Source organism: Penaeus monodon, chromosome 5 (genome assembly GCF_015228065.2).
Source record: "Penaeus monodon isolate SGIC_2016 chromosome 5, NSTDA_Pmon_1, whole genome shotgun sequence".
In the NCBI taxonomy this organism is placed as follows: Eukaryota; Metazoa; Arthropoda; class Malacostraca; order Decapoda; family Penaeidae; genus Penaeus; species Penaeus monodon.
The window spans coordinates 20,169,601-20,184,600 of NC_051390.1; the positions used below are offsets into that span (position 1 = coordinate 20,169,601).

Consider the following 15,000-nt stretch of genomic DNA (forward strand, 5'->3'; position numbering starts at 1 on the left):
AGCTCATGCTTGTACTTTTTCTAAAAACTTTTCTTCATGCCAGCTTTTGAGTAACTTGTGTGTTCTCATACATTATACTTTCGATGATGACTATAATGCATGTAGGTATTACAGAGGAGAGTTTGGAGATAATTTTATTAACCTTCCAAATCATGTCCCTTGGTTATATTATACGGAAGGTGAAGCAAATGTGTATTTCAAAAACCAGGTTAAAGACACATTATAGTTTCAAAGAAGATAATCCTGATTCAAAATTCAATTTCACTGTGGCAAAATATTCACCAGAGGGGCACCTAATTCAGTATGGTCGTTTAGAGGATGTACTAACAGTATGCCCCTTAATTAGTTTTGATCTAGATGATGCCATCAAGTTTGGAACAACTTTTACCAAAAGTTGTTCTATTTCAGTAAGAGATCTATGGGATAAATATGACACTGTATTTTATGATGTGTTTATACAGTATTATGATGAAGAGGATCACATGATCTATGCAGTCCCAATTCTGAATAGAAATTATGTAGAGAAAGGAGAAAAGTTAAATCAGCAAAGTGAAAAGAAATGGCAACTCATGCGTAGATTTTTTTTGTTTGATAATCTAAGTGGTAGGGAGAGTCTGTCTCCAAACACACCAGATAGGATGGAAAGAGCAAAAGTAGTAAGATATGCTCAGAACATCGAAATAGTTATCAGACTAAGGGAAGGGGAAGGACATGGCCTGATTTTTCCGCCACTGATAAAAATAACATATGGAGAAGTTAGTGATGACCAGTATGAATTGAACACAATGGTGGAAACTAGTTTTAGGGTTTTATATACTATGGACTTCTCAAAAATCACAGATGATTTGTCTATATCTATAGGTGTAATGAGTGCCTTTGCAATGCTTTGGTCAATGATTACTACATGGAGTTGGTCTCGTAGATGTGGGAAACTTAGTATTGATCTGCCAACCATTTTTCATCTCATTCTCACAACCTGTGGAAATCTTGCTAATGTCTTCTTTCTGGTCATGTTCTTTTCTTGCCTATATTGGACTATATTCTTTAAGCGGCAAGATGTTGTGTACTTATTTTTGTTAACTGACTCTCAAGAGGGGCTCATCAAGCAATATTTAATTGCTGCTTGTTTCTTGAAGTTGGCACAAATCATACAGATTTTATATGTCCAAGTGACACTTGATATGTTCATCATTGATTGGGAGCAGCCAAGAGCAAAGAATTCCCTCCCACATCCTCAGTTATCAAATAGTCTTGATGAGGAAGATAAATCAAAATCAGAACAGCCAATTAGTATATGGAGGACATATTTCATTACAAATGAGTGGAATGAGCTTCAAACTCACAGGAAGATAGATGTTGGATATCAGTTATTCTTTACTCTATTATTCCTGAATGTAATTGGCTTTGAAAATCTCTCAAGTGCAGATCCAAGAAGTAACTTCCAAAAGAGTGATACAGAGTATAACCCTCCACAAAGTTATGTATGTAGATTTGCTATTAGTATCACTGTTTTTGTTGTTATTGCCATTGTACAGTGGTTTTTCAAAACAGTTTTTTATGAGCGGTGTGTGGAGAATAAGATCCAGCAATTTGTTGACTTGTGTTCCATAGCTAATATTAGTATTTTTATACTGCAACATACTGTTTATGGGTATTATATTCATGGTCGTTCTGTACATGGTTATGCTGATGTAGACATGCATTCCTTTTATGAGCAACTAAAGAGGGAGGAAGAAGACCTTTGTGGACACCGGGGCCTTGAGCCATCCAGTGAATGCCAAATATTTGAAGTTGCTATAACACACAAGTTCAGAGAACAGTATGACACGATATTACGGCCTGTACATGGATTTGTGGGTATGCGAAGACCAAGCAATAGGGGAAGGATGGCATCAGCAGAGATGGAGCAGAGTTTCAAAGCACATGAAACAATGAAAAGATTCTTTGGCATGTTTCTTCAACATGCATTAAAAGACTTGAATTATATTGTTAAAGAAAAATTATTTTTGGAGAGTCTTCTGGATCTTGAGTTTCAAGAGCCAGATGATAGGTGTTTGTTCTTCCGGGACAATAACCATGCCTTTGAAAGTGTCTTATTATCCGGCCATGAAGTATCTTTTGTCTTGTTTGAGATATTACTTTTTACTTTTGTTGATTTGTTAGCTGAAAACTTTGTATTGGCTGGTTTTGTAACCTTTGTTGTTTCATACACTATCAAGAAAGTAAGATATGCATTTGGACGAAAAAATGTAGTCAGTAAAACTTTAGTTGACCAAAGGTTCTTGATATAACTTTTATTTGTGTTATATTTAATAGAAACTAAACTGTTAAAGAAGAACTGCATCTTTTAACACTGGGTATAGCTTTTTTATTTGATTTATATCAGTCATAGGACTAGAAAGTCCATTCATCTTGGTGGTTATCATGTTATTGTTGTTTCAACAACAGGGTTAAAAGCCCACCTGCAGACTATAATATATTATTTACCAGTGTTTGTAAAATATTGAGTTTCTTGCTTCTTAATGTGTTTAGTTTTCTTCTTATTTATTTATTTGCTTATTTATTGATAAATGTAAAATAAAAAAATATATATAAGGTTATATGAAACTGCCATTTGAGGCTGTGTGTATGAAGATAAGAAATTTAAGTAATTTTGAAGCAGATGAATTTTGTAAGCCCATAGTCAGCAAGAAGACTTCTTTATTAGTTTTGTGAATGATATTTAATAAAAGATTTTAGTTGATCTATGAGTTGCATTAACAGGACATGGAGTTATGTGTGTATGAGCCAAAGAGTATTTTATTGACTGATGTCCTGTTTGAAGTCAAGCTTTTAATTGTGTGATAAATTTGCATTTTATTACCTTTGTATTTGAAATTGTATCATTCTGTTGCATCTCCCTTACCTTATCTTATGTAAATACAATGCATTAATGAGTAAATAGTGGACAGACTCCAAGTTGTAAGTTTTTTCTGCAGTGGAAATACGAACTTTATCAACTTTAGTAAGTTGGTAGCACATGTGCTCCAGAGAACATTTGATGAAAATTATTTTGTGAGATTTAGAGAACCTATTTAAGAATACATGAAGCTACATTTTTCCACAACCTTTAAATGACAAACAAAGGCTGCAATGGATGAGGACTTGTCTCATGAAATTCCTCCAGAATTTGCAGCTATTACTTCAGCAAGTACCACCTATTACAAAGTGGGAAGTTCATTAGATCAACTTCAAGATGAAGGTAAGTTAAAGTCACAGCTTTTATTTTTATTTAGTTAGATATTGATAAATTCCTTTGATTTTTCATTTTAGTACAACTTCACTGATGAATATTGCTCCCAAAAGAAAAAAATCACTGATATTTTAATAAAATATTTTTCAGAAATGGTGAAGAAGCACATACTCATTGTAACATCACGGGGACATCTAATTGAGCTTCAGACAGGCCATATAGTGCATTTTTCAGAGCTGCCATGGAAGGATGCAGCCAAAGTAGGTAAAGATTTTTTTTGTTATCTCTAGTGTAATATTTAATGTGATGTGAAAGTCTGTTATTCAGGTAATATGTGATGAGTTTTTCCCTTATTTGGTCATGTCTAATGCAAGCACAAATATTTTGTGAATGAATTGATTAGATTCAGTTCAAAAAATGTCATTATGTCTGGTTTGATATTATCACCATCTCATTTTAATTACTGGACAGCATAGTTGCAAGTCTACTGTACATAATAACATCTTTCTTCATTATCATATCTACCTTATCTTTCAGATTGTGGTCCATCACCAGTTTCAGCCATTGCAGTTACATGTTATTGTGCTCCGTAGATGTCAAAAAGCTGTTCTTATATCATATAGTGACCATAAGGTATATTAATAAAATTACTTCCACTATTGAATTGATTATGGGTTATGACACTGTTGTATGGAAATCAGAATAATAGTTATGTTGTTGGAAAAGATGATATAGTATGAATTGATTGGAAAACATAAATATATATAGGCATAGAAAAACTATTTATGTCATTTGTTTCTCCTTTTTTGGTTCCTTTGATTTTTTCATGTCCTTTTGCATGATTTTTTTTTACAGATTCTTCATGAATGGGATGATGTGGAGGATATCAGTTCCTCAGACCCAGACAGTTCAGGAGTTCCTACATTTTCATTAAAACTCATCTCAGGTAAATTGTCAATTAGTTTTGTGTTATATGTTTCTGCAGTTAAGAAAGTAGTGTTTTTTTCTAAGTGTTTGAAAAAGAAGTAGAAACAGAGAGAAGTATTTCGGATGTCAACAAGAAAATTAGATTTTTTTTTTTTTTTTCCACTCATTCCATAGGAGAACAATGCACAGTCGAAAATAACAAATTATTATCCTTATGTGGCTCCAAGGAAAATGAAGAGACTGAAAAGGGTAAAGATGAGGCAGCAGTTGCATTGGCTAATAGGCTTAAAGTAAGTAGGGCAAAATTATGAGTCATTCTTCTGTTTTGCAATTGTATATGACAAATATTCTGTTGCTTATATTTTCTCCATCTTCTTGTTTTTTTATGAAGCTGCCTTTTCCTCTGTCACCACCATCTCTTTCCTTTTCCTCCTCCTCCTCCTCTCCCTCACCTTCTTCCTCTTTCTTCTCCCCCTCCCCCTCCCCCCTTCCATTGCATCTTCCTCTTCCTCTCCCTCCTCCTCCAACTTCTCCTTTTCCTTCCAGTTCTCTTTCTCATCCTTATCTTCATAACTAATATACAGTGAAATGAAAAACCCCATGTTATCTAAAAGAAAATGAGCCAACTGATCACTATCTCCTATTTAGGGCGGCATCCGCCACGTGGAAAGACTGAATTCAGAAAGAAGAATAAAGGAGACCTACATAAGCCAGAAGATACGAGCTCTCCAGTCAAAACTTGAGGGTGCACCAGTATCAGAACTGATGGTAAGACTACTTGGAAGTGGCTTGACAGCATCTTGTTTTGCTTCCATGACTGAGTTTGGCTGAAGAAATGTTCATTGTATATTCCTAAATAGTGATGCTTAGGGAGTATATATAGTCATTTGTTACATTACTTTATGCAATATTTTATTAATTTTTTTAAATCTTCCCCTACAGAACTTGATGAAGACATTAACAGTAGGAAGCTGCAGCCTTGACATGAAACCTCCTGAGAGAATTCCTCTACCAAGATCTTGGAAATCTCCTATGCAAATTACCTCTGTATTTCCACAAGATAGTTCATGATAAATGGGTCATTGGTATCAGTGTTACCAACAGGGCCAACAGGTATGGCATTGAAAGATTTATGTAGAATATTTGAGCAGATATTCAGATATTGATATATGAGGAATTATCTTATTTATGCCCTAATTATTCTATAAACACTGTCCTTAGGAGTTTGGTGTGCAATCCCAAGCTGAGTTTGCATGTTGCAAAAGGGACACAAAATCTCTCTTATACTACAAACATTTGCAAGATTGTACAACGGAGACAGGCAAATCAATCAGAAAGTAATAATGACTCCATTGGTCCCAGAGTTGAAGTAGAGAAATTACATCCCCCAATTCTGAGACCTAAGAAGAGGGTCTGCATTCTTGGTAAATATCCAATATAGAGTTTATTTTTTCTATACACTGTATTAAATTTTTATTATTATTTACCATTAAGTGGTTACAGAGGCAGTAAAGTCTGTCTGTCTCTCTCTCTCTCTCTCTCTCTCTCTCTCTCTCTCTCTCTCTCTCTCTCTCTCTCTCTCTCTCTCTCTCTCTCTCTCTCTCTCTCTCTCTCTCTCTCTCTCTCTCTCTCTCTCAGAAGTAATGTAATTGGATTTATTCTAAAGATATTTTTTCAATGATTATTATTTCTCTCTCAGAATAGTATTTCAAGCAACATAAGTATGCCCTTGAATGTTATTGAATGTTCCCAAAATGTGTAAGAAATTAGAACCCAATATGCCAATACAGTATTCCTAATGCAACAAGTACCATATCCACATAACAGCCAGACCTTTCTGTGTTATTAAACCACTGGGCATGGGTTTCTGTACTGTCCATTGTATTTTTTTGTGAAATTTGCACACAGATTGCTCCACAAGTGTTCAGCCACCATGGAGTCAATTAGTAGGCTTTAGTGACCATGCCTGATTTCCCTATTGCTTGAATTTGTGGGAAAATGATTTTTAATGCTGTGATTTGACATTACGTATATGTTTTCTTAAATTACATTAGTACCAGTTGGGTATGTTTAATTCATATTATATTGGTTATATATTGTATTTAATATTTAGGAGGGGAGTTTATATTGCAAAGTATTTAGTTGTGATGTCAGATTCAATTCACATTTATCAGTTTTATCTCTTTTGCTGTTTTTTGCTCTTTTCATCATGTTTTTTCAGACAGCATTCAGTTTTCTTGCTTCTTCCTTTTTTCCTTCCAAGTTAGTGTAATATAAGTAAAATATGTGAAAAAGGTTTATTCATGGAACTGTGGATCAAATTTCAGAATTTCTCTTATATGATAATGCATATAATATTATGACCTTCCAAGTTTCACAAGTATGGATCCCATCAAATTGGCAAGAAAGTGAATGAATTGCTGCAGATTAGGAAATGAGAGGGTAACAACAAACAAAGAAAACAAGCACTCTAGTTTTCAAATTCCTTTTAAGTAATTTTAAGTGTACATACACCTGTTGGAACAGTCATTGACATGTTAAGTCATGGATTTTTTTTTATCACAGGGATATGCAACATTCCAAGTTTTAGTGAGGGAGCAAGTGTGAGTTGTTCAGGGATAATATCATATTCTTGCAAGCCTTTAGCAATGGAGGCTACCCAGCAAGTTGTGCAACCTGAGGAATCATCACAAGACTTCCAAATATCCTTTGAACCTGTGACAATACATGCACATGAACTTCAGGCTCAAATGGTAACAGTTAATCCTGGAACTGTCAGAGAAGGTATTTGATTTGATTTTTTTGCATGTTTTACTGCATGGTAAGAGATGGTATAAATTCAAATGTACCTATAGTCTATTTTTAATTTATCACTTCTACAGAATTACGTTAAGCTTTCATTAAAAGGGAAAAGAGTAATAGTTTTGAGGAACATACCCTGACATGGAATTTAATTTTTGGGTGCATTTCCTGAATCACTACCAGTCACGTCCAGCACATTTGTATGTAAGATTTGTAGGAGTAGATACTAGTAAGAAAAAAGATTGTAAAAAGAGATAATAATAATAATGATAATAATATTGATAGTAATGATAATAAAAATAATATTGATGATGATAATAATAATAGTAATAATAATAATGAAACTTGCTTTTACACAGGTGTGCCTTTTAGCAATGTAGCACTGGTAGGAGGAAGCAGATGTAACAACATTACCATAACCAGTATTGTTTCACCACTCTGCAATTTAATAACCAAACTTTCAAATAATTACACAGTTGTGAAGGTTAGTTTCCAGTATGTTTGTTTTTCATAGTATGGCTTAGATTTAAGTATGTGTTTAGTTAGTAAAAGGGCTTCTTAGCTTCATTGCAGGCTCTGCCCCTTTTTTTCAGGTCAAATTTTCGTATTTCAGTTTAGACAGTCAAGGTTGTGCTAGTAATCCATCTCCAAGGATTTAAGCCACTAACATTGACTAAAAGATTAGACAGTAACCAATTATAGGCTTCAGTAGCAAATGCTTATTTACTTGATTGGAAAATCTAGAGTTTGTATACAATTAATGAACATATTTTCAGGTGTTCAAGTTTTACTTGCTGTGTGAGTCTGTACCACTGGTTTTTAGGTAAACTGTTGAAAGATTTGGCATGAGCAGTATAATTTTCTATCTCCATTTCCTCATTGTTTTTTTCATGCTAAAGGGCAATATACTTGGAGAATAAAAACAAAATTTTGTAAAACTGAAAAGAAAGATCCTATTTTTCATAGAAATTGGGTAGTTATGATTAGCTCTACCAGCATTAGTAGAGTAGCAGCAACTATTGCAGTTAGATTTCTCCATTGTTCCATTGTTATAAGAAATATGCATAGTAGCTTTAAAAGATGGATGAAGGCATTTTATTTGGGTACTGACTCATTTCATTCTAGATAATTGTAGTTTGAAGAGCCAAGTAATCACACCTTTTTCTTTTGTGAATTTTGCCTGCACATAGATTGCTCCACAAGTGCTCAGCCACCAAGAAACCAATTAGTAAACCTACATGCCCTCAGCTGATTTCCCCTTTTCTCAATTTTTTTTTGGAAAAAAAAAATTGAAGGTATTATTGTTGTTGACATTATGATTATTACAATGTTATTAACAAGACTAATAAAATAAAATATGAAAAAGAATCTCCAAAAATCAAAGAAAATTATTAACAGGTGAGCTAAGTATGACCAGTTTCTTGGTGATAAAGCTCTTGTGGAGTCACCTGTGTGTAAGGACAGTCAATAAATAAAAAGACACATTACACATGTCATGTATTCATCCCATCCTGTCAACATTGGGCTAATTTTATACTGCAGAAATTTACATTAGTCTGTCGTAAGGAAAGACACTAGTCATAGAGATACTACCTTTAACCTCTAAAGTATGTGTGCCAGTAATAGGTTCACTTAGGTGAAAACACAGAGCAACCTACACAAAGGATACCATTAAAATTATTGTGATTTGTAATGGAGATTTTGATCCTTCGATATCTTAATTACAATCCATTGTCAGTTAAAATAGATAGAAGTAATTTCATTCTGTACATGTAATGTCCACTGTGATTTGAAGTTATTAATTTTTGTTTGCACATATATAAACAAAAGTCCCCCCACCCCTAAGAATTACTAACTTTCAGATTTTGGTTATAGGCACTTATGAAACTAAATTTTACACACAAGTAAATCAATATCTCATTGTCATGTCTCAAATACAATGAGTATCTGTAGAGCAAAGAATTGAGAAAGTTATCACAGCTACCTATCACATAAGAATGAATATGGAGAGAGATTACAATATATATAAGTAAAATGCATAAAATCATATTTTTTTTACAAAAAATATGTTGTATTTATAAGTATATATATGCATAAATAGTAAAAGGACAGGACGTATTAAGATATAACTCCGGCAATTACTATTTAATACTCACTACATTCCATTCACAAGAAGAAAGATTGGAGTACATGACTGTGATTTACTTAGAGAGAGGAGATTCTGTAAGGTGAGTGGGGGTATGAGGGTGATATTATTAGTTTAGCTGAAGAAACTAGCTAAACAATAATAAAAATATTAGTAGACAAAATTACAGTTCATATATATTAAAAAAGTCATGGGAAAATGCCTGTCAGTTTTTGCCAAACCTTCCTCAATCATGACAAAGAGAACTTATTTCTTACTTTCATTTCAGGTTGGTGGTGTCACTGGTATGTACTGCTTCTACCCAGCTGAATGCCATCCTTTAAGACTTGCTGTTTTCTCATACCTGCCTCTGGATGCACACAAAGTGAACATCATACTCTACACCAAGTGAGACATCATCTTAAACTTAACATGGTTTATCTATCACTTCATTTTATATATCTCATATAGTTTGTTATTCCAGGTACCTCATTTTTTACAAAAGAAACAATACTGAAATAAAACATTAAGATAAGTTTAGCTAAGTGTATTGTATTGATTCAGGATTGTATTTTTCATTCACAGAGATGATAACCAGGCATTGCTAGTGGTTCATTCAATGCTAGCTGTGCTCCCCTCAGATGTAAACATAAAGCCTCCTGGAGTCAACGTGAAAGACAGCGATTCCCAGACAGAAAAGATTCGACACCTGTTGTTGGCCAAAATGAAGGAAGTCACATCTTCAGTGATTGAGGGCAATGAAACTCATGCAAAAACCCATAAAAGGAAAAAAGAGGATGATCCTATGATCATAGAAAATGTAAGGCTAAAGAATAGCCCTAAGGGAAAAGGGAAAGGGATGGAAGAAACTCTAAAGGATGGTCAGTCTCATAGCAAAAGATATTTAGAAGATAGGGAAGCCATTTTAGCAGGAAAGGGAGATGTAACTTTTGATGCAGAAATTTATGGTTTGTGGAGAAAAAGATTGTATGACTTACAGTGTGAAATGGATAATTTGTATGTGAAGTATCTAGAATAAAAGTGTGGTATTTTTGAAAAGTGGTTTCACTGAAAGATCTATACATTTTAGTTAACCTATTCAGTGGATATTTTTTTCAGAGATTTTTAAATATTATTTTGAAACTGAGAGTCTTCCACTAAAACTCATGGATTTCTGATGAAGACACAATCGAAACCGGTTAAATACATCTCTTGTATTGTGAAGATATTCATTCTCATTCATACCTTTTCTACATCTGTCAATATGAATACGGTTCATAAAACTCTATTATTTTCATTGTTTTAATTTTTGTCTTGGTCTTTGATATTCCAAGAACATAATTTCAGCACATAGGAAACTGTACCTTCTCCTGTCACATATTAACTACATGCTGTATCATGGAGCATCAAAGATGAAAAATTATTCATTACCCCAGAGTGAAACTGAGAAAAACTTTAAAAAAGGAAGCAAATTAAGTAAAAAAGCAAATAAAGTAAAAATTAAAAGAGATTAATATTTATCACACTAATCAATTAACCCTTTCCCAACGGGTAGTATTCATAGTGGCCTGGGCTTCGCTGCCAGGAGCTTATATCGTCACCCTAGCATGCGCGACCGCTCATGCCCAACACCAGCAATCCTTGCCTTTTCTTCGTAATACTAAGAGCCTATATTGTATTTTCAATATTATTATTTTCTAAGGTCTCTATTTGCCATATTTCCCTGATAAAGCAAGACTGTAGGATATGTTTATTGTTATATAGACTCCATAGTTGATCATTATTCTCTCTATAGTCTGAATAAAATATGCAGTGTGTGGTATCATGGAGTTGAAACCGTAGGTTTTGTTGTATTCCCCCCCCCCCCCCCAAGTTATTTTATAAGATAACTTTAGTTTCAACAGGTTTATATTATCTCTTCCATATAGATATAATTTTATGTTCAGTGTTTTTATAAATATAAATTCTTTCTTTCTTTCTTTCTTTCCAAAATACATATCAGTACATTATCATTATTACTATCATCATTACTTTTATTATTATTATCATTATTATTATTATTAATAGCACCATTTGATTCAGTTGACAGACATGAGCATCACAGCATGAAAAAAATTTGGCTGAGGGCAGATAACAGGAGTATGCTGCCATGGAAATATTTGACTGAGGGATGGGTTGACAAGAATTTGCCATCATGAAAAATTATGCTGAAGGTCATGGTGACAGGAGTGACTCACCATAAGTGCACAAAGCTCTTGGGAGTAATTTTTAACTCAATGGGCATTTAGGAAGTGGCTCTTGCATTATTTCCATTGTAAAATGAGGGTGCAATGTACCGTCCATGAGCTATGGGTGGAAGCACAGGCAGCACAGTGTTACAGAAAACTGAAAAATGGAAAAAAATATTAAACAGATAACAAAATGTTATTGCACACTTGTAGACAATCTAGTGAGATTATATGAGTCTGTTTAGGAATACAGTCATTTACCATCATGAGTTTTGTCAGTGCACATGAATGTCTGTATGAGCAGCAAGCCCAGGAGAGTGGCCACTCAAAGCAAGCCTACATCCCAGATTCTGAGCCACGTGAGGGCCAAGAGGCACCCGGATCTAATGGATTATTATCATTATTTATGATATATATAATTATTAATATCATGATAATATGCAAACTGTGTAACTTTTTTCTCTTCTCTTTTCTTGTTTTTTTTTTTTTTTTTTCTTTCTTTTGATTTTTTTGTGTTTTTCCTTTATTTCTATCTTTTTATTTTTCTCTCTCTCTTTTTATTTTTCTTTCTTATTTTTCTTCTTTTTTCTGATATTCATTACCTACTTGGATGCTTATAGATATTTTGCAAGGATACCAAGAAACTTGTAAAAACAAAGAGTTTTATCTAAAGTTTTATTTTATATACATATTATATTGCAATGCTGACTTAAGATAAAATATCCTACAAAAAATACACAACAAGAGTGAACATACTTTAATTCTTCAGTAATTTATGACCTTTTGGCTTTAACTTTTCATTAAGAATTTTATTTTTCTTCTCACTTTCATCATGTAAAAGTCTCTGATGCCGCTCAATTGCAAAATTTGTTTCCTTCATCAACTGTAAAACTTTTTTCTGAAATCAGAAAACAAAATAAATTAATGAAATTTCACACAAACAGAGGGAGGGAGAGGGGGAGAAGAGGTGGGAGGGAGGGAGGGAGAAAGAAAGGGAGGTGGGAGGGAGGGAGGGAGAGGGGGGCAGTGGGTGAGATGGGGTAGGAGAGAGAAGTACAGTGGATGAGAAGGGGGAGGAGAGATAGAGGTACAGATGACAGAAGGGGGAAGGAGAAATTATGTCAATTATAACAGTAACAGCATCAACAGTAATAGTATTAGTAAATACACATTTTTTCTAAAAACTCAAGGAGAGGGAAAATGAGGTGAAGTCACCAAGGTCCACTAATTGGTGACTTACCACCTATAGAACCATCAATTTTATAACTAACCGAGACTTCCTTCTGCTGCAAGGCCCTCCTTTTCTGCCCACTGCGAAGAGGAGTTGATCGCCCATCAAGAAATGTGTAGTCTGGCCCATCCACTAATGGCCCACATGCTCCCATAGATGTATCAAACCTAAAATACATAAAAATTATTTTAAAAATCAAGGTTTTCATTTTGTAGCTTTACAAAAAAAAAAAAAAAAAAAAGCCTACACTACATTCCAATAAAAAAAAAAAAAATCAATCATGTTTTCATTATGAGTTCACTATTCTTCCATTTCCATCCTGATTCATAATGCAAAAAAATCATACATAAATGGGTATTATTTCACCTTGAAATGAAAAGGAAATATTCTGGTTTACTTCCAGATGGTATTTGCTTTGCCTTGCTAAATCTTCATCTTTAAATACAAATATCTGAAGTGAATATTATTCTTGTCTGATGTACTCTGGAGCCAAAGGAGGCCTTGAAATTTAATGAGATCTCCCTTACCCTGTGTATGTGTTTATATATAAATGCATGTATGCCAGGATGTGTGTGTATATATATATATATATATATGTGTAAGACAAAGATTATAGAATACTTTTTTTGGAATTTTCCATTCACTGCTGGTGTGGTAGATATACATCTTGCACTGCCACTGCTGACTCTTCCTGGAAGAGAAAAAAAATAATGAATAATAAAGTTTGATAAATGTTAAGTAAACTGTATACTGTTAATTATGAAATTTTAGCATTAATAGTATATAATCACTCAACAATGGTGAAATAGATGGGTCCAGATAGGGAAACAACAATCATTCACAAAATAATCCTTTTTTTTTCTCCTGTAAAAAATTAATTCGTGAGAAAATATCCTTATCATAACAAGGAGCTATGGTGGGTATCAGATAATGATTCACTTTCATAATTAATCATAAAATCCTTTATTGCTATGAAACTATGCTCAAGACAAATTTGTGAATTCTCTGAAAAATCACACATTGTGCTGTACAGTATAATACCTAAAACTTTTATTTTCACCCAAAATTATTTAAAAAACATTTAGATATTTTTTTTTTTTTTTACATTAACTAACTTAACCCATCTGATAATATACATATAACAGCATTCAGATTTCAACATGTCATCATTATTGTGATATATAACACACCATTCTACAGTTTCCATTTAAAAATAAATCAGAAATCCAGTTTTCATCCAATAAATTAGATACTGCTGGTTATGCTTTTTACATGAGCACCTACAACTTGGAACTTCAATCGATTATTTAACCCCAATGATATGGATTACATAACCTTCACATACTTTAAAATTTGCCTTGAGGGGCAGGTGACACGAACATGTCGTCATGAGATAATCTAGTTGTGGGTCGGGGTAACACCTTGAAGTCATGAGCATTTCCGCTGAAGGCCAGAGTGACAGTGTAAATTGCCGTAAGTTTCAAAAACCTCTTGAAGGGTGAATAGACTCATAAGATTGACCAATCAAGTAACCCTAATGCCTGTATTTTGGGCCATGTGATGAAAGTAAGAGTCTGGCGCCAATGGGTTAATAAAACCATTAGACATCCTTATTATATAATTTACAAGCAATGAAGATACATATCAGGTTTACTTCAAGATATTTAGAAGAGGACTTTTTGACAAAGAGTATTGTAAATAACTGATCCACTGACGTTTAAATAACGGGCATTGTTGATCCACTGCCGGTTAAATAAAAACAATAGTCAGAGAGCAGAGTGATCATTTACACATTTATTCTGAATCTCATATCCACAAATTGTATGCCCTATTTTGCTTATGTAATTCAAAAATTATTAAATGATATATAGTACATTGCAATTATAACCGAAGGAATATAACGACTCGTATTGCAACACCGGCAGCTTTATTTCAGAATCAATACTTAAAAAAAATATATTCTTATGATTCAATAAACTCAAGTTGACCTTCTCTTATAAATGAGAGTAAAGGCAGACCACCGTAAATCAGAATATTACCTGAAAGACAGAAAAGGCTCCTGATCATGTGCTGAGCCATGTTTGTTTACGTCTTTCCGTTTTCTGTGAGTCGCGTTCGGGTTTATTTTATTCAGTTTATTTTGTTATTATTCTGTGCATTGTTCTGTTTGATTCCGTTTATTTGTCATTATTCTGTTTATTTTCCTGTTTGATTATGTTTATTTGTTATCAATCTGTTTATCATTCTGTTTGGTTGTTTATTTGTTATTTTTCTGTTTATCATTCTGTTTGGTTGTTTATTTGTTATTGTTCTGTTTCATTCTGTTTTTATTTTATTATTCTGTTTATTCCTCATATATATATATATATATATATATATATATATATATATATATATATATATATATATATATATATAAGTTTATTTGTTTATTTTCTAGTGTTTCTATAAATAC

General features: G+C 33.3%; 3 protein-coding genes across 3 annotated transcripts in view; 2 read left to right on the forward strand and 1 right to left on the reverse strand.

Annotated features, from left to right (window-relative positions):
* The window catches only part of LOC119573472 (meckelin-like), a 3,090-nt gene extending 656 nt beyond the window's left edge, over positions 1 to 2,434 (forward strand). Inside the window, 2 exon segments of the mRNA XM_037920694.1 lie at positions 1 to 186; positions 188 to 2,434. The exon segment at positions 1 to 186 is cut by the window's left edge and continues 656 nt beyond it. Of these exon segments, the coding sequence (XP_037776622.1) occupies positions 1 to 186; positions 188 to 2,291 (2,290 nt within the window). The 3' untranslated portion in view covers positions 2,292 to 2,434.
* A 219-nt stretch (positions 2,435 to 2,653) lies between these two features.
* Positions 2,654 to 10,145, forward strand: LOC119573063. The gene is given in 13 exon segments (XM_037920060.1): positions 2,654 to 3,241; positions 3,383 to 3,492; positions 3,770 to 3,865; positions 4,088 to 4,178; positions 4,334 to 4,449; positions 4,808 to 4,927; positions 5,102 to 5,209; positions 5,211 to 5,272; positions 5,381 to 5,583; positions 6,725 to 6,943; positions 7,321 to 7,445; positions 9,376 to 9,494; positions 9,672 to 10,145. Coding segments are annotated over 13 exon segments (1,932 nt in total). The 5' UTR covers positions 2,654 to 3,132; the 3' UTR covers positions 10,126 to 10,145.
* A 1,817-nt stretch (positions 10,146 to 11,962) lies between these two features.
* LOC119573064 (39S ribosomal protein L52, mitochondrial-like) lies at positions 11,963 to 14,678 on the reverse strand. Its single transcript, XM_037920061.1, has 4 exons — positions 14,585 to 14,678; positions 13,167 to 13,236; positions 12,586 to 12,712; positions 11,963 to 12,212 (listed from the first exon to the last, which is right to left on the reverse strand). The coding sequence occupies exons 1-4, from the start codon at positions 14,622 to 14,624 to the stop codon at positions 12,072 to 12,074; spliced, it is 378 nt and encodes a 125-aa protein (XP_037775989.1). The 5' UTR covers positions 14,625 to 14,678; the 3' UTR covers positions 11,963 to 12,071.
* Positions 14,679 to 15,000: the final 322 nt, after the last annotated feature.

Bases quoted from the DNA above. Each gene is read 5' to 3' on its own strand.
- LOC119573064 (XM_037920061.1), bottom strand. From the start codon at position 14,624: ATGGCTCAGCACATGATCAGGAGCCTTTTCTGTCTTTCAG. The intron at 12,713-13,166 runs GTATTCTATAAT...TATGTATTTTAG, and splicing joins AATGGAAAATTCCAAAAAAA to GTTTGATACATCTATGGGAG. The intron at 12,213-12,585 runs GTTAGTTATAAA...TTCTGATTTCAG, and splicing joins TGCAGCAGAAGGAAGTCTCG to AAAAAAGTTTTACAGTTGAT.